This window comes from Vulpes lagopus, chromosome 8, assembly GCF_018345385.1.
Source record: "Vulpes lagopus strain Blue_001 chromosome 8, ASM1834538v1, whole genome shotgun sequence".
NCBI classification, from domain to species: domain Eukaryota; kingdom Metazoa; phylum Chordata; class Mammalia; order Carnivora; family Canidae; genus Vulpes; species Vulpes lagopus.
The window spans coordinates 70,962,648-70,985,744 of NC_054831.1; the positions used below are offsets into that span (position 1 = coordinate 70,962,648).

The following is a 23,097-nucleotide window of genomic DNA, read 5'->3' on the forward strand; positions in this document are numbered from 1 at the left end:
GAGGCAGGAAGTAAGCACAGAGACTTGAAGGGCATGACTAATAAAGGCGAACTCATGGCAGTCCGAGGCACCCAAAGGGAAAACCAGATCTTTGGTATACACAGAACATTTACAACAATTGACCACATACTGTGTCGCAGAAGAAGCAGGAAATCCTAGTGATCTGTCCTCTGCAGTGCAGTGATGCTGGAAGTCACAAATAAAAGGAGAGCTCAGATCACCCCACACCTATTGGAACTGAGTGCATCTAATAAGCGACCATTAGGTCAAAGAGGAAATTATAAAGAAAACCATGTAATACTTAGGACTGATGGACAGTGAAGACACACCATGTCAAAATGTGTGTAACATGGCTAAATTAGCACTTGAAGGGAAGTTGCCAGCATTAAGTACATCTCTTAGGAAACAAAGACTAGAATTACATGGAAAGAGTCTTTGACTCAATAAGAAGCAGAAGGAGCAACAAATGTGAAAGAAGGAGATAATAAAGGTAAAAGGACAAGTTAGCGATGCAGAGACCAATAGCTACCGCAGAAAATAAAAGGGAAGGTTGACAAAAGTCAAAGCTCATCTTTAGAGGAGTAGAACTAGATTTCTACCAAGGTGTAAAAAAGAAGATGCATATAAAAATACAGAATTATAAAAAGGAAAAGAACTATTAATAGCAGCAGTATATTTTTTTTGAAAATGAATGATAGTATATTTGATAATTTAGGCAAAGTGGATAAATCTCTGGATAAGTAGGAAAATACCAGACTGAGGCAAGAAAAGTGGAAACCTTGAATAAGTAAACATTGAGGAAATGAAAACAATTTGCAAAGATCTCTTCTTCAGTAAAGTCCCAGGTCCAGATGGTTTTATAGGTGCATTTTGCCAGATGTTCCAAGGACAAATACTCCCCACACTAGGTGTGCTTTTGTGGGATATAGTAAAGAGGTAAGTTGCTCATTCTTCTGGCAGATTTGATATTGACGGTTTCACATATGGCTGTGTGAACATCCTGATTAAGGTAGTAGCTCACTGAATCTCACAGTCGTGAGATCGCATTTATTTATCTTCAGAGTAGGCCACCACCTCTTGCACTGATCCAGGCTGTTTTCTGCAACACAGAACCTAAGCTTGGAGAACACAGAGCCACGTGTGTTACAGAGACTCAGGTTCAGAGGGAGAGGGCAGTGGGAAGATGGGGATGGGGAGGTTAAGGGAAAAAGTTGAAACAGAATGGCCATGTCAAAGGATATGTAGGTTTAGAAGGCATTTAACCCATGTTGCCACGGCCCCTCGAGAAAGGCACTACTTTAGCTCTATCATGTTTTCCGACTGTGGAAACGTTTGGTACCATGAATCAGAAATTGTTACGCAGAGAGTTTTATAACTACATCTTAGTCCTTTTTTTGTGTTTGAGATGGCAAAGACATATAAATCCATGAAAAACTGTAGAAACACTCAGTATGGTGTACGTATGATCTCTTATTTTAATAGATATCCATTGAAATTGAAACTCCTACCCAGATACCTTTAGTCGATGAAGCGTCAGGGGAGGTAAGTAAATGTTAAATTTAATTTTATGAAAGTATTATTTAATAAGATGATTGACTTTCTCTGTGATTTTGAATGTGCATTTTACCATAAAAAAATTATAGTAATTGGGTGAGTTTGTAGGGGGAAAAATATTTGTGTTCCATTTCTTTTCTACATGCAAAGGTTTGGACGTGACTCCTGTCTTGATCCTTTTTGTATTACCTTCTTTTTTTTTTGTATTACCTTCTAATGTTGAGCACTCCAGTTGTTATTACTCTGATGTCATTGTCAAATTTATTAAGTTTATTATAATATTCAGGATATAATATGGTGTTTAGTGCTTTTGTAGCAAATTTATGTATTTGTGATTTTCTTTTTTTCCTGAATCATTTCTTAAGAAAATCCACTTAAGTGTCCAAATGGATCCAATATATTTTTTTGTCCTTAAATTTAGAAGCAGATACTTTTGTGTTGTGAATATATTTTTTTAATAATACGCAGGATTACGGACCTGCCTTTTATTTATTATTTTAACTCAAATTCTTCCTAGGGCCAGGAAGTATTTTCCTATTTTATGGTAAATCTAGGTAATATTAATTCCATGGCCTGGTTATAACCTGCTCTGTTGACACGTTGAACTCGGATGGGTGTCCACTCTCTGTGACCAGGCGGGGGCTGAATTTTCACATTTCCTCTCTGGGGACGATCAGGCGTGTGAATCAGTCCTCTTTGATTTGTTATCCAAGTGAGGACTGCAGGGCCAGTTGAGGGTGGGTTAAAAAGGAGGTGAAAGGGGTGGCCTGAAGGTTGCTCAATGCTGTCCTGGACTCAGTTAGCTAACACTAGACTCCTTTGTTCACCTCACTGCCTTGCCACTTATGTTGGTGACAGGCTTTGTCAAATCTGGGCACCAGACAGCAGGCAGCTCCCATTGACCAGAGTCTTGCTGTTCCACTCTGGTCCTTTGTTCTCATGCTCTGTGGCTTCGTGTGTTGTGCCTCCAGCACTTACCCTGGGACCTTGCTCTAAAGGGGCCATTGGAATGAATGATGTTAGACTTCCAGAAGGAATTGCCACTATCAGGGAGCGAGCCAGGGTGTCCAGAGCTCTGCCTATTAGCTCTGCCCAGGACAGAATGGTGACTTGGGGCCAGGCTATGTCAGGCTTTTTATTTTTATTTTATTTTTTAGTTTAATAATAGCTTTATTGACTTATAATTCATATATCATACGGCTCACCCCATTTGAAATGTACAGTTCAGTGGCTTTTAGTATATTCACAGAGTTGTGTATTCATCACTACAGTCGTTTTTCAAGTATGTTCATCACCCAGAAAAAGAAACCCTGTACCCATTAGCAGTAATTCCCTGTCTCTCCCTCCCTCAGCCCATGGCAACCACTACTCTAAGTCTATAGGATTCACCTATTCTGGACATTTCATATAAATGGAATCGAACAGTTATGTGGTCTTTTGTGACTTACTACCTTTATTTTGCATCATGGTTTCAAGATTTATCCATGTTGTGATATGATGTCAGTATTTTGTCTCTTTTTTGTGGCCCAAATAATATTCCATTGTATGGATGTACCACATTTTGTGAATTCGCTCATCAGCTGATCGACATTCAGGGTCTTTCTACTCATTAGCTAGTATGAATACTGCTGCTGTGAACATTCGTGCACCGGTTTTCGTGCATGAATGGATGTAAGTTTTCATTTCTCTCATGTGTACCTCAGAGCGGAATTGCTGGGTTATACTAGTCACTATGCTTAACCATCGTTTTGTGGGCAAGGATTCTACTTGTTTCCAGAATTTGTTGCATGAGGAAATGAGAAAAGGCGTACCGTATTCTTGAGAAGTACTTGAATCTATTCTACCAAGGAGCGCTTTTTTAGGCAAGGTCCTAACGATAATTTATATCATTGTTATTTTTTCTTTATTTTCTTTTTAGAAGGAAGATATTGTTGTGACTCTCTTACCAGCTGGTCACTGTCCAGGATCAGTTATGTAAGGGAGCCCATCTATTTTGCTACTTTATTATACATGTATTGTATTTGTAGAAATAAATCTTCAGGGTCTAGAAAATAATAACATGTACGGAGATTACTTCTCTAATATGTAGGTGGCAATTTCTTTCATCTTTGTTTTAAAATTGAACTTGGGGGATTGAGGTGAAATCAAGTTTGACCTGTGTGGCTATCTTTTAACAGAAGTGTTCCATGGCCATTTCTCTGTTGGCTTTGCATTTTCCCATCCCGTGGATTTTTCTCTCCATGAGTAGGAGTGATCGCACATAGTTGGGAGAGCCAACACATTTCAGGGGATGTCTGTTGCAAATGCGGAAGTATATTCTATTGTGTTATTCCCCCCAGGAAAGGTGGCAGCTGAGTGGCTGGTATAGTTTAGAGCTTATATTAAAATCCCATTAATACTATATCGTAGGTGGCTCTGTTCGTCAGGAAACATTTGCTGTGGATTTAGTGTATATTTGCTTCGTTAGGATGTTGTATGAGACTTAAAAGTCACCAAGACAAATTTCCTTCTCAGGTTTTTATTTCAGGGCAATAATGGAACAGTCTTGTACACAGGAGACTTCAGAATGGCAAAGGGAGAAGCTGCTAGAATGGAGCTTCTGCACTCTGGGGGCAGGTATTAGACTTTGTCTGTCTGGTTTTGTTTTTTGTTTTGTTTTGTTTTTTTTGAGAGCTTGCAGAAGCAGGGGGAGGGTTAGGGACAGAGGGAGAGAGAATCCCAAGCCGACTCCACAGGCAGCACAGACCCTGACGCGGGGCTCCATCTCTAGACCCTGAGATCGTGACCTGAGCTGAAATCAAGTCAGCTGCTTAACTGACTGAGCCACCCAGGTACCCCCAGACTTCATGTAATTCTTGACTGGAGGGCTGAATCATCTAAGAAGTTTTACTGCTCCCTTCCCCCCAAGTACAAGCCTATGTTTCAGTTAGAAATTGAAGTGTATTATACTATTTGTGACAGTAAAACAAATTTTTCTCCTTGCAATGGGGTGATGGTAACATTCTTTCTGTAAATTGATTGAGGCAGTAGTTACGTGAATTGTCAAAATTCACCGAGCTGCATTTACAAAATCTTTGTATTTTATTGTGTGGAAATCATTTCCTAACAAATTTGATTTCACAAAAAAATTCCAAATGGAATGGAGCACCCTCTAAAATCACTGAGAATTTGGGGATTCCTGGGTGGCTCAGCAGTTTAGAGCCTGCCTTCGGCCCGGGGCATGATCCTGGAGTCTCGGGATTGAGTCCCAAGTCAGGCTCCCTGCATGGAGCCTGCTTCTCCCTCTGCCGGTGTCTCTGCTTCTTTCTCTCTCTGTCTCTTGTGAATAAATAAATAAAATCATAAAAACAAAATTCTTAAGGGGATCCCTAGTTGGCTTAGCAGTTTAGCACCTGCCTTTGGCCCAGGGTGTGATCCCGGGGTCCTGGGATTGAGTCCCACATCGGGCTCCCTGCATGGAGCCTGCTTCTCTCTCTGCCTGTGTCTGTGCCTCTCTCTGTGTGTCTCTCATGAATAAGTAAATAAAATCTTTAAAAAAAAAAATAAAAATCACTGAGAATTTAAATTTCACATATATTTTATTTCACAGTAGGTGGTTAACACTAATTGTTTTTTTTTTAAACCCTAATTGTTGTTCTCGTGTTGTTTTTTTCCAGAGTGAAAGACATCCAAAGTGTGTACTTAGATACTACTTTCTGTGATCCGAAGTTTTATCAAATTCCTAGTCGAGTAAGTCTCCCCAGAGAGGCAGGGTAGTAACTGGGGTGTGGCTGTATTTCTAGTGGGGGGTTTCTAGAATAACAGGTCAGGTCATAATCGTCCCATAATTAATTGGCATTAATACCTGTGACTGTTGGGAGTAGAAGGGGTGAGTGATGTTTTTAAAAGCATTAAATGCCTTTTAAACCTCTTGCCCAGGAGGAGTGTCTGAGGGGAATATCGGAGCTGGTTCGAAGCTGGATCACTCGCAGTCCCTACCATGTCGTGTGGCTGAACTGCAAAGCAGCTTACGGGTATGAGTATCTATTCACCAACCTTAGTGAAGAGTTTGGAGTCCAGGTACGGTGATGGCTCTTTCTTTTCTGTTGCTCCTTCCATCCTTCCAGGTTCTCCTTTCCTCCCCCTCCCAACCCCTCAACAACCAGCCGCAGTAGCAGAGGGAAGCAGCCAATCAAATACGGCGTGTTGGGGGCCCGGGTGGCTCAGTCAAACAAACCTCTGCCTTCTGCTCAGATCATGATCTCCTGGTCCTGGGATCGAGCCCCAGGTCAGGCTCCCTGCTCAGTGGGGAGCCTGCTTCTCCCTTTGCTTCTCCCTCTGCTGCTCCCCCTGCTTGTGTGTGTGCGTGCAGGTGCTCTCTCTCTCTTTTTCTGTCAAATAAAATCTTAAACCAAAACAAAGGCATGTGTGGCGCAGGTTGGCAGCCCCTGTGGAGTGAGAGGTCATCTCTGTTTATTCACGTCCTCACAGGAGGAGCCCACTGCAGCCCCTGCGGCTGGGAAGAGCCCTTTGGCGAAATGTCCTGTAGAGCAAGTATTTTTTTCAAAACTGTGGATGGTGAAATAAATGTAGCGATCTGAGTGTATTGCTTACAGTCAGAGTAATTGTCATTTTGTGACAGTTTACTTAGGGAATCAGACACATGCATGTAAGCGTGTGTGCAAGTGGTGCCCTGGTAAACCCATTTCTTACCGTGGGTCCTGGTCAAGGTGTGTGAAAACCACTGTCCTTAAAAAAAAAAAAAAAAAAAAAGAAAAGAAAACCACTGTCCTTGAGCACCGAACCCTTTGGATGGATCCATCTGCCCCCAATCAGGCTGGGAGGGTGTTCTGTTTCACCTTCCCTTCCACGTGCTTTGGTGCTGGGCTCTCAGGCTGACAGTGGAGCCTGGGGCGTGAGTGTGGCTGCGAGCATGTGGCTTCTGCTTGTCCCTGAGAGAAATGACCCTGAATAAAACAAAGTGCTGGAGTTAGTTGGACATTCAAGTTCCATTCCATTTTATGCCTTGTAACATAGATCTCCGTCCCCCCCCCGCCCCTCCCCGCACTCCAGCCAACAGACTTGTGCCAAAAATTCAGTCATACACAGTGTCATTCAGTAAAATAAAAAAGATCTAGTTTTTCTGCATTGGACATTTTATAAATTCCTCCCTCCCTTCCTTCGTAAGTCGTGACTCCTTCGGTCCTTCTTTCCTTCTGTCAAAATATATTGGTATAAAGTTGTAAATTCTCCGTTTTGAGGGTTTGCTTTCATTCTGAATTGTCGTTCCTGTAATTTGGGTGTTAAAATGGCCTTTTAAATTAAAATCGGGGGATCCCTGGGTGGCTCAGCAGTTTAGCGCCTGCCTTTGGCCCGGGGCGCAATCCTGGAGTCCCAGGATCGAGTCCTGCGTCAGGCTCCCGGCATGGGGCCTGCTTCTCCCTCTGCCTCTCTCTCTCTCTCTCTCCCTATGTCTATCATAAATAAATAAATAAATAAATAAATAAATAAATAAATCTTAAAAAAATTAATTAAAATCACAGTGAGGATAGGTTGTGTGCACGCGCGCGTGCACACACATACACACATGCTGATCTCTGTTCTCCATTGTTTTTTCCCTCCTGGCCTCTCTTAGTGAAATAGGAAGGTAACAGCCACTTAGCAGGTGCTAAATTTGGGTTGTAAATTTTTGCGTGTGTGAAGTGCGGGAAGGGTTGAAGCTCCTGCTCTTGCAGGCTCTGCAGGAAGAAACCGTGGGCTGAGGAGCCTGCGGATGGGGGAGAGCAGCCTTGGGGGTGTCCCGGTGACCTTGGGGGTGGCCCGGTGACCTCTGGAGAGAGCCCTCTCTTCTGCCCCTTAATCCCTCTGCAGGGGTTAGAAACAGTTTCAGATCATTAATTTCAAAAGGGACCACAGGGAGGTGTTTGACTAAGGGACCTCAGAGATGGTCTGTGGCAACTTTTTCAGGCTTCTTTATTTTTGTTGAGGACAAAAGTTTCTGTATCTCTGTACACCTCAGAACTCACCCCTTTTCATCTCTGTACAGAGTCCAGAAAAGCAAATTTGTTGCTGCTTCTTGTTAGTCATTAGTAAATAGGGAGTGAGCGGAATAGGCCACAGGGTAAGTAAGCAATGACACTTGTATCCTTTTCACGCGTGTCTGGTATTAATTACCACAGCGTTTGACCGAATTCCAATCTGTTGTCAGATTTCAAAATGAGACTAGTTCTTACTGTGCCACTTCATAGTCCTACCACCCACTTAGGTACACGTCACTTAAAGAAGAGAATCCTTTAAAACTGACACATGTGACGCTGGGGTGGCTCAGCAGTTTAGCGCCTGCCTTCGGCCCAGGGCGTGATCCTGGAGTCCTGGGATCGAGTCCCACATCGGGCTCCCTGCATGGAGCCTGCTTCTCCTTCTGTCTGTGTCTCTGCCTCTCTCTCTGTGTCTCTCTCATGAATAAATAAATAAAATATTTTTTAAAAAACTGACACATTGGCTTAACAATTTAAAATGTATTCACCTTAAAATTCCACAGGTGGCAAAGGTTGTTTAGTTTTTTTTCCCCCTCCATCTGCCTTCCTCCTCCTTTTACTCCTGCAAAGGGATGTGTGTTAAGGGGGGATCTGGGCCTCTGCTTCCTGCTCCAGTGGTGTTCCCTCTAAAACTGCCCTTACTTATGCGGCACATTGGAGATGTGTCTTCCCAAGTCAGTGATTGTTGGGTGTTTGTGTGTCTGTGTTCACAGTATTTAGTGAACAGTATTTAGAATAAGACTTGGCAGGTAGTAGGTGCACAGTAAATAGGCATTGAATGACTCTTGATGAAGGACAGCAGAATTGACCCTCCCAACAGTGTGGGTTTGAACATAGGTCCACGTATACGTGGATCTTCTTTGACAGATGTGCTATCAGGTAGTAGGTGCACAGTAAATAGGCATTGAATGACTCTTGATGAAGGACAGCAGAATTGACCCTCCAACAGTGTGGGTTTGAACATAGGTCCACGTATACATGGATCTTCTTTGACAGATGTGCTATCATATCCTATGTGGTAATGTATGGTGGCTGCACTGACGGTGAGCACAGCATGACAGAGAGTTCTAGTGTCCTCCTCCTCCTCCAATCGCTGTGCCTCCCCCTGAAACTAATGTAACACTGCGTAAGCTGTACTTCAAACCATAAAAGTACAGTGCAGTACTCAGTGCATTTTCTCTTCCTTATGATTTTCTGAATAACATTTTGTTAGCTTGCTTTATTGTAATACAGTATGTGATCCATCTATGAAATCTGTGTTAATTGGCTGTTTATGTTATGGGCAAGGCTTCTGGTCAACAATAGGCTACTAGAGTAGTTAAGTTTTGGGGGAGTAGAAAGTGATGGGGATTTTTTTTTTTTTTTGACTATGGGGGGTTGGGGCACCACAGTCGTTCGAGGCCAGCGGTATTAGCATGATTCAGTGAAAGCCACCAGCCGAATCCCCAGCATGTTTTGTTACCACCGATAGGCACTAATGCTGACCGGTGGGGATATGATCTTTGTCCTTTGCTGTTGACAGCCAGCAGATTACTGGTGTGGACGGAAATAGCCAAAAACTAGGGGTGTATTTTGTTTTAAAGGTTTTATTTATTTGGAGAGGGACAAGCAGACTCACTGCTGAGCAGGGAGCCCAACACGGGGCTTGATCCCAGGTGCCGCTGCCAAAAACTTAAGTTTTAAGAAAGAAGAAAGAGTTCACTAAATGGATGATTTGCCCTGCATAATTACCCTTGAACAATTTCTTTATAGGAAATACAATTCAAATAATATGCTTATATGTGCTATTTTACTCAGGTTCATGTGGACAAACTAGACATGTTTAGAAACATGCCGGACATTCTCCATCATCTCACAACAGACCGTAACACTCAGATCCATGCCTGTCGTCATCCAAAGGTAGGGAGTCCCTTGTTTTTCTCACTGTTGGCGTGACGAATGGGAAAACAGAATTGTTGGTCCAGAAAGAAGCTGTGAAATCCCATTTTCTAGGCCCTTCAGTTTACAAATGTGAAGACAGGCTGAGATACCCCAGGCCACGCAGCTAGATGTTACTATGTTCCATGAAATGCATGGTAGTCAACAAACACAGACCCTCTTGGTTGTTTAATGAAGTAAATCCATACACATTTGATACATGTTTATTTGTAATGAATTATGTAATGAGTAATGTATTTTTAATGGAAATAGTAATATGTTAGAGCTTCTAACTTAAAACATTTATAAACTATTTTTCTTCTACTTATTTGAGATAAATACTTAGGTATAACTTTGCTTCAGACTTAGAAATGGTGTTATGGACTGCTGGGGCAGTTTCAAATGACCATTTTTAGTGTCTTTGCCCCTCATTTGTAATTCATTTTCGAATGCCACCGTAGAACTCTCATCACTTATTAAATGTCCTGTTATTAAATGTCAGGTATTAAATTTTGCATTTGCCCTTAACATTTTTTTCCCTTTCAATTTATATAGCCATAATCATGATCTTCAGAAGTGGGATTGCATGATCATCATATCCCTCTAAATTTTAAAATATCTGAGCATTCAGATGCTGAGTAATTTTCATTTTAGTAAACGCTGCATTTATATATTTAGATACTCACTGTGGTAATAATATTGGCTCCATTGCCAAAAACCTAAAGTAAACTTGCTCAGCCCTAAAGTAAAGCATAGTTAAAAAAAAAAAAAAAAATTCTTATCTACAGCCTGGCCTATTCTACTTGAGACCACTATAGGGTAACTACAAGGTGAGAAATTATTTTGATGATTGGTAAGCTGCATATTATAACTCAAATACGAATTTATTTCATCTTTTTGTTTTCGTGCACAGAGACACGCACATACTCACTGAATTCACGGATGGAGCAAAGTCCGATAGATACAGAATAGCACCTGTTTTGTCCCTTTTCTTTCTATTTAAAAAAAAAAATGTCTTTGAGAGAGAGAGTGAGAGAGCACAAGCAGGAGGAGCAACAGGCAGAGGGAGAAGCAGACTCCCTGCTGACCAGGGCACCCGATTCAGGGACTTGATCCTAGGACCCCAGGATCACTCCTGGAGCCAAAGGCAAAACACTCAACCGGCTGAGCCCCCAGTGCCTGACTTGTAGCCTTTGTCCTCACAAGCCCAGTAAATCTCTTAATTGGCAGATTTGTCTCTGCTCTGAGTTTTCTTACATCCCACAAGTAGCTGAATTTGTAACTGTCACTTCCGTCACTTCCCACAAGGCTGCCTGCCTCAAAAACCCTCCTCTAACTGCTTGGTCTTGGTTCCCCGGCCTCAGGGGTACAGCTCGCAGAGCCCTGGCGCTCCCCTCCGCCTCGTCAGGCTTCAGAGGCCTCCCGAGACATCGTATTTGGATGGAGCACTAATGGTTTTGCAGGACCTCTCTCCAAATGTGATGTCCTTGGGAAAACAGTTTCATTGCTTTTCAGCCCTTTAAAAGCATTTTTGTTACTTTTCCCTCAAACTGTATTTTGAAAAAGTTGGATGTGTAGCCCGTATCCATCCCTGTTGTGTAGCGGTGTCCTTTTTAGCATGTGGCGCGGGGGAACAGGGCATCCCGAGCTACGATCAGGTGTGTGTTGCGGTCCCTGTGCCCTCTTTTATCTCTCGATGGAGATCAGGTCTCCAGCCTTTGGCTTTTCTTTCAGGACACCGATATTTTCAGAGAGTCCAGGCCAGTCGTTTTGCAGAATGTTCCTAAATTTGGGATTATCTGATTGTCTCCTTACATCTACTTTTTTGTCGTGTCTGTAGACTTAAAAACATTTGTTTTTGAGACCCTGCCTACAGACAGATTTGTTGAAAATGTTGAACTGCTTTTCCTTCTTTGCAATCTTTTTTTAGGCAGAGGAATATTTTCACTGGAATAAATTACCTTGTGGAGCTATTTCCAAAAACAGAATCCCGCTCCACACAATCAGCATTAAGCCATCCACTATGTGGTTTGGAGAAAGAACCAGAAAAACAAATGTAATTGTGAGGTAAGAAAGCAACCTCTCTTTTGAGAGAAACCTTGCTTTTGAGGTAACTTCTCTGATTTAGTTTAAATGCAATTGAGCCTAACCCAGGGAGGAGGATGCACTATAATTATGGAGAATAGCTTCTGAAATTTAAACGCTATTTAAAAAGGTTCTGCTTCCCAATCTGTCTGATGGCCAGTGTCTTTAGCGGGTATTTGCTGAGGTCTACTCTGGTTGGGTGGCTGGAGACTGAGGGCATCCTGCTTGTCAGGGAGTGGGGGGCTGATGCTGCAGGGGATAGAAGCCCTCGGTGGAGCAGAGGAGAACCATAGTGATCATCCCATTTTGGCAACACTTCTTTAATATTGGGTATTCAGAATGTCTACAAATACTTATATTTCTGGAAAGAGTTCCCTCTTGTCCAAGGAGAAACCTTTGATTGTAGGGTGATTGTATTGGAGTAGACTAAATGAGAAGGCACGAAATGTAGAACTTAGCTTGGTTTTGTCAAAAGACCTTTTAATTTTTGTGTTTTCATTTCCCTTTAGGACTGGAGAGAGTTCATACAGAGCTTGTTTTTCTTTTCATTCTTCCTACAGTGAGGTAAGAGGATCCCACGGACTCAGACCCCTGTTGCCACCTGCTTTGGCAGCCATCGTGGTTGACAGTAGTGCCCCTGACTACCAGAGGCATCTCTCTTCTTACTGCTTAAGATTTGTTTTGGCTTTTCCTAAAGAAGTTTAGGGAAAATATATCAGTAGATGAGCCATGTTTGCTGAGTACAGAGGAAATTGGCTATTATCATCTACTTTCAGCCTAAACATTGAAAAATGTGGATGATTAAGGTTTTCTTCCCATCTTACTTCCTGCATATATTTTAACTTCCCCACTTTGGTTGTTCTGTCCAGCTGTCATTAGATGCTTGTAACTTACGTGAAGGAGTACTACAGATAAATCTCCTATGGGCGGCCCGAAGGTGCCATCCAGATTTTTGTCCCCTTCCAAAATTTGATTGTGCGGAAAAACTATTTAAAAAATAGTCCTGAAAAAAAAAAAAAAAGTCCTGAATATTCAGCAGTGGGAAAGAACAAAGGCTACTGAGGTAAAGACCTTGTTTCTTTTCTTTTTTATTTTTTTAAAATATTTTTATTTATTCATTCATGACAGAGAGAGGGAGGGAGGCAGAGACACAGGCAGAGGGAGAAGCAGGCTCCATGCAGGGAGCCCAACGTGGAACTCGATCCCAGGTCTCCAGGATCACGCCCTGGGCTGAAGGTGGCGCCAAACCGCTGAGCCCCCCGGGCTGCCCAAAACCTTTTTCCTTAAGAAGGATGTAGCATATTGGGATTACTCAGTTTAAGGCTTATTAAATAGTTTTGTTAGGATTCTTTTTACTTTTTTTTTTTTTAGCCAACATATAGATAGAACATTATTAGCTTCGTTATTAGCTTCAGATGTAGAGCTCAGTAGTTACCAGTTTTGCATTGTCAGGATCCTTTTCATGTAGGAAATTGACCTGCTAGAGTGGGAACTTGGTATGTGTACTTTATTTGCAAACTCCTCATGCATTTCCAGAGTAAATGCCAGCATCTCATAAGTGCTGAGTTTTAGTAATCTCATGTACATATCAGGAGAAAAAGGTGCATAAAATCCGACTTTGTATGACACTTTAAGTCCCATATAATTTTAGTTTGACCATTTCGGCACTTAAACATTGATTTCCCGGGTAACTATCATTTTTGTATTTGGGATACACGGATGCGGCACTCCAGCAGTGAGCCGTGAGCTGTGGACGTGTTAATGATTCGAACAATTGGATTCTTCAGAGCGCAAGTCAGGCGTAGTGTTGTAAATGACTCTTCATCATATTATCGAAATACCACAGTGGCCTATTAAATAACTGATCTTAACTTTCAGGTACAAATCGGTTATCTGAGAGCAGCTTGGAAGGGATTCATTGTGATGGCATAATTGAGCTAATGTGTTTTCCTCATTTTATCCTGAAATCTCAGATTGTTGTCAAAGCCCCCTCCTGGGGATTTGTCTTTGGTTTGGTATCTGGCTCAGGATCAGGTCCCCTTCCTTTGATCCCTTAGGGCTGGGGATTCTTTCTGTCTCAGCCACCGGGAAGGCATCTAATGAGGGAACGGGTTTGGCCTTACTTTTTCACTTAGGACTACATCTGGCCTGTTTCCCTCCTTCAGTGTAGTTAGCAGCCGGGTTGAAAAGCATAAGCCCTCCTGGGATATTATGCAGTTACCCCTCAGGAGGTCTTTCTGGTGCTTAAGCAGAGAGATGAAACAGATGACCCTGCCATCATCCCCCACACTTCCTCTGGATTAGCACTACTGATCGCACACTTGGAGAGTCACCATGAGCTCTGCTTGGTCATCTCTCAGGGTGGTGAGGAGACAGGCTTTTCTGAAAAGTATAGATCATGTTGAAATATATTTAAAAACATAAGTAGTAGATTTTTCAAAAATTATTTAGAGCATATACTCGAATGGGAGGGAGAGGCCTTCAGTTTTCCTCATGACCCTGAGACCAGGACCTGAGCTGCAACCAAGTGAGCCGCTCAACCAACTGAGCCACCCAGGTGCCTCCCATAAATAGGAGGCTTAAATATCATTTCCTGTCAGTTTTTCTGACTACAGCTGATCCTCCTTACTCATGGATTCCTTACTTACAAAAGTCTGCTTGCTCATCAAAATTTATGACCCCCAAATTAATAGTTGCAGCGCTGCAAAGTTGTTTGCAGTCAGGCCCAGGGAGTCACCAGACACGCATATTCCTGGCTGAGGCTGAACGGGGTGGTGCTCTTCGCCACTGAGCTCCAGGGTAAACAGGTGTCCTTTTGCAGGCAGGTCAGTGCTGCATTTACACATTTCTGTGCTTTTTGTTGGGGGTTTCACTGTTCAAAACGGCCCCCAGGTGCAGTGCTGGGGAGCTGTGCATGTTCCTAAGCACAGAGGCTGGGCTGTGCCCTCATGGAAAAAATACATGTGTTTGATAAGCTTTGTTCAGGCAGGAGTTATGGTGCTGTTGGCTGTGAGTTCAGTGGTAATGAGTCAACAGTGCACGTGGAATAGGTGTCAGAAGCACATAGAAAACAAGGTGATGCGTTGGTAGGCTGACAGAAACAGTGACCAGAGGTTCACAGGAGCCTGGTCTTCCTGGTAGGAGTCCTGGTTCAGTGTTTGCCAACTCACCGTGCCCGGTGACTTCAACGAACATACGAGGATAAGAATAGACGGTCTTCGTGAATGGTCTTAAGGCAGACATCTGATGCAAGGACATCAGCTTGTACAAGGGACAGAGGATGCCTCTCTAGTGGGTGTCTCTTGCCTCCTGTGGCCACTTCATTTCTAAGTAAAAGTGAATGATTTCTGGTATAGGTAGACCTTTCTTTATCCCTCTTCCCTTGAAAAGCCTCAGAACAAATTATGCAAATCATATAGGTTGTGGCCAGGTAAGTAATAGTTTCTGCTCTGAAAGTAAAAAAAAAGAGTTTATGGAAAATACCTGAAGAATGAATGGGTCGTCTTGCTTTTTCTCCTGTGTTAAGTAAGGTAGCCACTTTATTTTAATATGGAGTTATTGATAATTCCTGGGTTCCTACTTCTTTTGATTTGGTAAAGTTGGGTTCTAATAATTACTCAGATCTCAGTTTCCCCACTTGCAGAAGGGAATAAAAACGTTTGTGTGTTGTCATTATTATGTGTGTGATGGATAATTTCACTGAATGTTAAACATATGCCAGGCCAAACTCTTCACATGCATTATCTCATTAAGACTTTTAGCTGAAGAATCGAACGCAGACTCCAGGTAACCTGACCAAGATCACATGTTCACCAAGATCTAACAAGTGACAAAACTGAAACTTGTCTGGGTTGTAGAGATGTTTTGAGGAATATTGACAGAGTTCCTCTTTTATAGCATTCTGAACTTTGCAGAAAATCAAGGTATTCATGAAATTTTTGCCTTCAGTTTTCCTCTAGGTTAGAATAAGCTGTTAGAACAAATCAAGCATCCTGGAAGAAGTCCATGAATCCGTGATTCCTAGTCCTTACTGTGGAACAGAATCACCTGAAGAACACTTAAATATTCAGATTTCCAGGCCCCACTGTAACTCAGTTAACAAAAGGATTTTGGGGGTGGGCCTGAATGTCGATTCATTTTTCCTGGGAGGCCCCCAGGTGGTCCCCATGTGCAGCTAGCATTGAGAACCACACAAGAAATTCCTGCTGCTCTTTCTCCTGGCCTCATTTGTTGCTTCTCTGACAACCAGATTTTTCAGCATAGAGATAATTGACCTATTTTATTTTCCTTCTAGATTAAAGATTTCTTGAACTACATCTGTCCTGTGAATGTGTATCCAAATGTCATTCCAATAGGCACAACTTTGGATAAGGTTGTAGAAATGTGAGTAGTTGCTACTTGTGAAACTTCTATTGTTGAACAGATGGATACAGAGACTAGTTTTGGGCCTAAGAATTGGGGGCAAGGGTGTAAGATGGACATGGCTATAAATACGTTTCTCGCTGGGAACACGATGGCTTTATACATAACACGATATGTTATGTATAATCCTAAAGGCTGCTGGGAATCTGGCCCAAGGAACCATTTGGCAGTGAGGCCCTTCTCAAGTCTTTTTCTGTGCCCTTTTGTATTTTATCATCACTGTGCCTTAGCTTTCAGCCTGTAGAATGAGATAAGATTTGTGAGATTCTTCGAAGAGATCAGTAAGCCTCATTAATCAGGGACCAGTAAGCAGCCAGCTAGATGTATTCTCTGAAAGCCAGAAGGTGTCACTGTCTTACTTAATAGTCTTGTAGAATAGGACCTGCTTTTCTGCAGTGCAAGAGCAAATACAGGAGTTTTGCCTTCCTCCATCCTACGACTAGATAGCTGTATAACAGGTTGTATTCTGTTTACCACTTTATTACAGTGAAGTGGTTTTTTAATTATTAGACATGGCTTTTCAGTTTTTAAAAGTAGTTATTAATGATTTTTCCCATGGCTAAGTTTTTATAATCTCTGTAGATGATGATTATATTCCAGTAGCTTTCCCCACAGGAAAAATATAATTATCATATTCGTTTCAGCTTAAAGCCTTTATGCCGATCTTCCCAAAGTACTGAGCCAAAGTATAAACCACTTGGAAAATTGAAGAGAGCTAGAAAAACTCACCTAGAATCAGGTAAGAAAATGACCCTGGGCTCAGGGTTTCCACATGCAAGGCTGTTTTCCAGGCTACTCTGGTCCGGTGAAAGCTGCATTGGGCAGAGGTGGCCCTGGAACAGACTGTCACTCAGACCTGTCACCATGCTCTCGAAGTGTTTGCCTTCCTTTCTTCAGCCTGTAGAATCAGGAGTCCGATCTCCTTCACAAGCTTAGAACAAGCGACTGGGAGAACTGTGCCTCTATTGAATGGTAGGGCCTGTAAGGAGAGGCTGTGCTGTTAGTCTTGGCCATTTCCTTCAAGATACTAGTAAATGCTGATAATGGGAACTTTTGTCACTTTTTCATTACTCTTTTAGTTTTTTAGCAAAGAGCAGCAGTAACCTCTGAGGAAGAAATCAGAGCTTCAGACTCCAAACAAAGCTCTGCTCCTTTATAGCAGCCACATTTTGTGGTTAGGATTCTGAGTTTCTGTTGCTTTATAGTGGGGAGCCAGTTACTGTACCAGGTAGCTAATACATGACCAAAAGAGAGTAAATAATGGTAGTATTTCTTGAACACCTGCTGTATATGGCAGGTATTGTGCTAGGTCCTTTACGTACGTTACAGTTAAACCTCAAACCTCCAAGGGGTAGCATCCCAATTTCACTAACAAGAAAAATGAAGTTTAGAGAGTGAAGTAAATCCCCCAGGTCCAGCCAGAAGTGAGTGATGGGGTTGGGATTCTAATCCAGGCCTGTCCTTCTCTTCTCCATTTCTGCATTTCCTCTCATTTAAAATCAAATAGAAAACCATTAAGATGCAAATTCCAGGACTGATTCTAGAAAAACAGTTGTATTTTCAGATGTTACCGCTATCATGTACTGCATCTTCTAATCCTTTATATATACAAACTTAGTTGTAAGTTAAAAAAAAAAAAAAACAACTTTATTTTTTTAAAAGATTTTATTTATGTATTCATGAAAGACACAGAGAAAGAGAGAGAGAGACAGAAGCAGAGACACAGGGAGAGGGAGCAGCATTCTCCACGCAGGGAGCCCGATGTGGGACTTGGTCCCGGATCCTGGGATCAGGACCTAAGCCGAAGGCAGCTGCCTGCTGCGCCAGCCAGGTGTCCCTAGTGTCCAGTTGATGCATGTTTACATATTCACGTACTGGAGAAGCTATCACCCTAATTAAGATAATGAAAATATCCATTACCTCCAAGTCCCCCAGTGCCACTTTGTAATTCCTACCAACTACCCTTCTTGCTCCCTGCTGTCCTCATCCATGCCAAGGCAGCCACTGATCTGCTATCACTGTAGATTAGTTACCATTTTCTAAAGTAATCACATACAAGTATATGTCTGGCTTGTTTCACTCAGCATATTTTGAAACTTATTGATATTGTTGCATGTATCAAAGTTCATTCTTTTTTATTGATGAATAGTATTTATTGCATGGATGTACCACAATTTACTGATCCATTCACCTGTTGTACATTTGGGTTCCCAGTTTTTGGTTAGTATAAATAGAGCTGTAAACATTCATATACACATCTTTGTATGAATGTATGCTTTCATACTAGGAGTGGGTCAGATGGTATCTGTGTCCTTAAAAAACTGCCATATTGTTTTAGAGTGGTTGGACCACTTTGTATTCTCGCCAGTTCTCTTGCTCTACTTTGTTGTCATTATTTGGTCTGGGTAGACTTTGTACTTTTAGGTATCCTAATGTGTATGAAATGGTATCTCATGGTTTTATTTTGCATTTTTCTAAGATCTAGTGAGGTTGAGCATCTTTGGTTATAGGCTATCCATGTATTTTCATTGGGGAAGTGTCTGTTAAATCTTTACCCATTTTATTTTTTTATAATTAATTTTTTTCTTTTAAAGATTTTATCCATTTATTCATGAGAGAGACACAGAGAGAGAGAGAGAGAGAGGCAGAGGCACAGGCAGAGGGAGAGGGAGAAGCAGGCTCCATGCAGGGAGCCCGACGTGGGACTCGATCCCGGGTCTCCAGGATCAGGCCCTGGGCTGAAGGCAGGCGCTAAACCACTGAGCCACCCGGGCTGCCCCTCTTTACCCATTTTAAAAATTACTTTTTCACTTTATTATTGTTTTGAGTGTTTCTGGATATAAATTTATCAGTTACATGCTTTGCAAAACCTTCCTCCTGGTTTGTGGCTCATCTTTGCAGTCTCTTGAAGAGCAGAAATTTTAAATTTTGATGCTCAATTTATTAGTGTTTATTTGTAGCATAGCTAAGAATTCTGCCTGACTGAAGGTCACAAATTTCCTCTTGTTTTCTGATAGTTTTAGGTTTTACATTTAGGTCTATGATCCATTTTTCTAGTTTGTATGGTACAAACTAGAAGTCCAAGGTCTTTGTGTTTTTTTTTTTTTTTCTCCTGCATATGAACATCTAGACACTGGAACCATTTGCTGAAAAGTTATCTTTTTCCTACTGAATCGTCTTTGCACTTTTGTTGAAAATCAATTGACAATATATGTGGGAGTCTGCTTCTGGACTTTTTATGTTCCATGATCTCTGTCTTAACATCAGTACTGCCCTGTCTTGATTATTGTACCTTTATGAATTTTGAAATGATACAAGTTCTTAAGCTTTTTTGTTACTTTTCAAAGTTGTTTTGGTTATTCCAGGTCTTTTGCATTTCCATCTGAATTTTAGAATCATCTTGCCATTTGTACAAATGTCCATGGGAGGGAGTCTGATTGGGATTTGTTAGTAAATTTGTTGATCAATCTGGGAAGAATTGAGAGATTACATTTAATCTCTATTTGGTTTATTGGCTGTAACTTTTTATTATTATTATTATTATTTTTTTTAACTTTTTATTATTTTTTAAAGATTTTATTCATTTATTCATGGGAGACACAGAGAGAGAGAGAGAAGCAGGCTCCATGCAGGGAACCTGACGTGGGACTCGATCCAGGGTCTCCAGGAACAGGCCCCGGGCTGAAGGGGCAACCACCTGGGCTGCCCCTGTAACTTTTTATTTTAGTGGCTTAAGTATACATCTTTAACCTAGGAGAGTGAAAAGATATGTATTATTGTAGTAATAGCATAGCATAGTATGGTATAAGAAACTTAATGGCAGTTATTTCCCCCCTCACAGTCTGCAATTTTACTCATATGTTTTACTTGTTATAAACCCCACAATATTTGCTTTATGCTGTCAGGTTTTTAAAGCTTTATTGCAGTGTAACTTAGATACCATAAATTTCACCCTTTTTAGGCACACACTACCAGACATGCAGACATTTGCCACTAATTTTAGAACATTTCTGTTCCTCCAAACTATGCCCATTTCAAGTCCCTCCCCACTAGCACCTCCAGTTTTAGGTAACCACTAAATATACAGGTTTGTCTCTTCTGGACATTTCATGTAAGTGGAATTGTACAACATTTGGTCTTGTGTGCCTGGCTTCCTAAGCATACTTACTCTTTTTTAGTGCCACATTTTATTTATTCACTAGTTGAGGGACATTTGAGTTGTTTCTACCTTTTACTATTTATTTATTTCTACCTTTTAGTTATAAGTTATGCTGCTTTGCATATTTGCATACAGGTCTTTGTGTGGACACAGGATTTATTTATTTGGGATAAGTAACATAGGAGTAGCATTTCTAGATGATGGTGGGGGTGGTGATGCGATCTTAGCCTGAGCTGCCGTAACAAAATACCAGACTGGGTGGCTTAATAACAGACAGGTCTCATAACTCAGGAGGCTGGAAGTCCACGAGGTGCTGGCCGTTTCATTCTGAGGCTTCTTCTCTTGGCTTGTAGGCAGCTGTCATATTGTGGTGCTGACAGGCCCCTTCCCGGGGCATGTGCTGGGGCTCTCTGAAGTCTAAGGACACCAATCCTATTTCATCAGGGTGCCGTCCTAACTTAAATTATTTCCTTTGAGGCTCCGTTTCCAAATACAGCCACACTGGGGGTTAGATGGCTTCAGCATGTCAATTTAGGGGGAGGTACATTTATTGCATAATATACACACAGTAAACCTATGTTTTAACATTTTAACAAACTGAGAAGCTATCTTTCAAACTGAACACAATTTTATTCCCACTAGCTAAGGATTCCAATTTCCCCACATTGCAGCTCACACTTTATCTTTTTGATTATAGCTCTTCTAGTGGGTATAAAGAGGTGTCTCATTATAGTTTTGATTTGCATTTCACCATTTGAGCTTAAGTATTTATGTTCTTTGCTGAAATGTCTACTTCAATCTCTTGCCCATTTTATTTTTAAAATATTTTATTTATTCATGAGAGACACACAGAGAGAGAGAGAGAGAGAGAGAGAGAGAGAGAGGCAGAGACACAGGCAGAGGGAGAAGCAGGCTCCATCCAGGGAGCCCGACGTGGGGCTCAATCCCGGACCCCAGGACCACGCCCTGGGCCGAAGGCAGGCGCTAAACTGCTGAGCCACCCAGGGATCCTCTCTTGCCCATTTTATTTTTTTTTTCTTGCCCATTTTAAAATTGGATTACCTTCTTGCATTATAAGAGGGGTTTAAATATATATATATATAAAATTTTATCTATTTGAGAGTGTGCAGATGAGCAGGGAGGAAGAGCAGAGGGAGGAGCAAACTCACCACTGAACAGGGAGCCCCGGTCGGGACTCCATCCCAGAACCCTGGGATCATGACCTGAGCCAAAAGCAGCAGCTTCACCAATTGAGCCACCCAGGAGCCCCTGTAAGAATTTTTAAAGGACTTCTACCCAGTGTCCATAATTAGGATTTGCAAATATTTTCTTCCAGTCTATACAGCTCGTCTTTTTACCTTACTGATGGTGTCTTTTGAAGTTTAAAATTTAAGTCCAGGGATCCCTGGGTGGTGCAGCGGTTTAGCACCTGCCTTTGGCCCAGGGCGCGATCCTGGAGACCCAGGATCGAATCCCACGTCGGGCTCCCGGTGCATGGAGCCTGCTTCTCTGCCTGTGTCTCTGCCTCTCTCTCTCTCTCAGTGTGCCTATCATAAATAAATAAAATAAAAATTAAAAAAAAATTAAAATAAAATTTAAGTCCAATTTATCTGATTTTTGTTTTACTGCTTGTGCTTTTGGGGTCTTAATCAACTATGGCTTAATCCAAGATCATGAAGATTTTCTCCCAGGTTTCTTTTTTATCATTTCAGTTTACCTGAAATTTACTGTGTTAGGTTCTGCAATAATTTTGGATTTCTAAGAGTATTCATGCATTTTGTTCAGGCATATGGTTAAATGGCTCGGATTGTGTGATTCTTTTGTGTCTAGAACTCACTCTCCCCACTACTAACACAAGGCCCCTTTTAGTACCCCTACAGATGCCCTGTGAATTATAAGGGGTTCCACACTGGCTGTTGGGAACAGGCACTGTTCCTAGCACTGTGTGCATTCTGGTCACTTTTAGTTTTTTGAAGTGTTCCCTGGCCTCAGGTAGTTACCTCACACACAAATGTGCACTGGCCAGGGTGCTGAACACCAGAGGGGGCCCTCGCTCTGAGCCTCTGCTCTATAGATCCAGCCACACCTCAACTACTGGATGCCCAGGGGCTCTTCCTGCTTGGAAAGGTCACAAAGTGAACAGTCTTAGGGCTCGGAGCCCCTTCATTTGCATCTCCTGTCTCAGGTGTCTTTGTCCTTCAGAGCCTGATAACGAAGGCTCTCAAGAAATTTGACATATTTTATCTGGTTTTAGTGGTTTCATGTGGGAAGTTCAATTTAGTCCCTGTTACTCTTGGCTGGAAGCAGAAATCTTTAACATTTTGTCCTTTTATATATATCTATATCTATATCTATTTTATATATCTATATATATCTACCCAGAGGACTCTGGTTTTTTTGGTTTGTGGGCCACTAGTTCTAAGTTTTCAAATTGGTGTTTCTTTTTCCCTCATTTTTGCTTTTTTTTTTTGGTTAGCTTTGGTTTTGTTCCTTGTTGACTCCCTAGTGTTTTTATTATTATAATGATTTTTATAGCTTTTATTTGTATAGGTATAGATCTTTAGCAATCTCTGGTGTCAGTCTGATGTTTTTAGATGTATTTTGTAAGCCATAGGGATGTTTGCTTTAATTCATATCATTGACCTTATAGTTCTGTCCTGTGTGTGTGCTGCAAGGTCTATGGTAATTTTGGGGTAGTTTTTAGTTTCTTTAGTCTGTTAAATGTTCTGTTGATGCAAGTCAATGTTTAACAAATGTTAACCATGCAGTGTTTAGCAAATCTTAGAGCAACTGATTTTTTTGTGCGTCAGCATTTGAAGGGCAAGTTGAGCAGTCATTCTTTTCTCAGTCAGTAAAGCTCTTTGTGCTCTGATTTTTTGTTGTTATAGCTTATTGAGAACATAGAATTCCACCACTCTATTTTGAATAGCATTTTAATGTATT

The 23,097-nt window shown here is 41.6% G+C and overlaps 1 protein-coding gene across 2 annotated transcripts in view; it reads left to right on the forward strand.

Moving 5' to 3' along the window:
- Positions 1-23,097, forward strand: part of DCLRE1C (DNA cross-link repair 1C) — a 36,931-nt gene that overhangs the window by 9,294 nt on the left and 4,540 nt on the right. For both annotated transcript variants that reach the window (XM_041766531.1, XM_041766533.1), the window contains 10 exons: positions 1,483-1,542; positions 3,473-3,528; positions 4,069-4,170; positions 5,211-5,283; positions 5,473-5,613; positions 9,369-9,470; positions 11,419-11,555; positions 12,083-12,137; positions 15,868-15,956; positions 16,640-16,734. In XM_041766531.1, the coding sequence (XP_041622465.1) occupies positions 1,483-1,542; positions 3,473-3,528; positions 4,069-4,170; positions 5,211-5,283; positions 5,473-5,613; positions 9,369-9,470; positions 11,419-11,555; positions 12,083-12,137; positions 15,868-15,956; positions 16,640-16,734 (910 nt within the window). The remainder of the gene's footprint in view (positions 1-1,482; positions 1,543-3,472; positions 3,529-4,068; positions 4,171-5,210; positions 5,284-5,472; positions 5,614-9,368; positions 9,471-11,418; positions 11,556-12,082; positions 12,138-15,867; positions 15,957-16,639; positions 16,735-23,097) is intronic.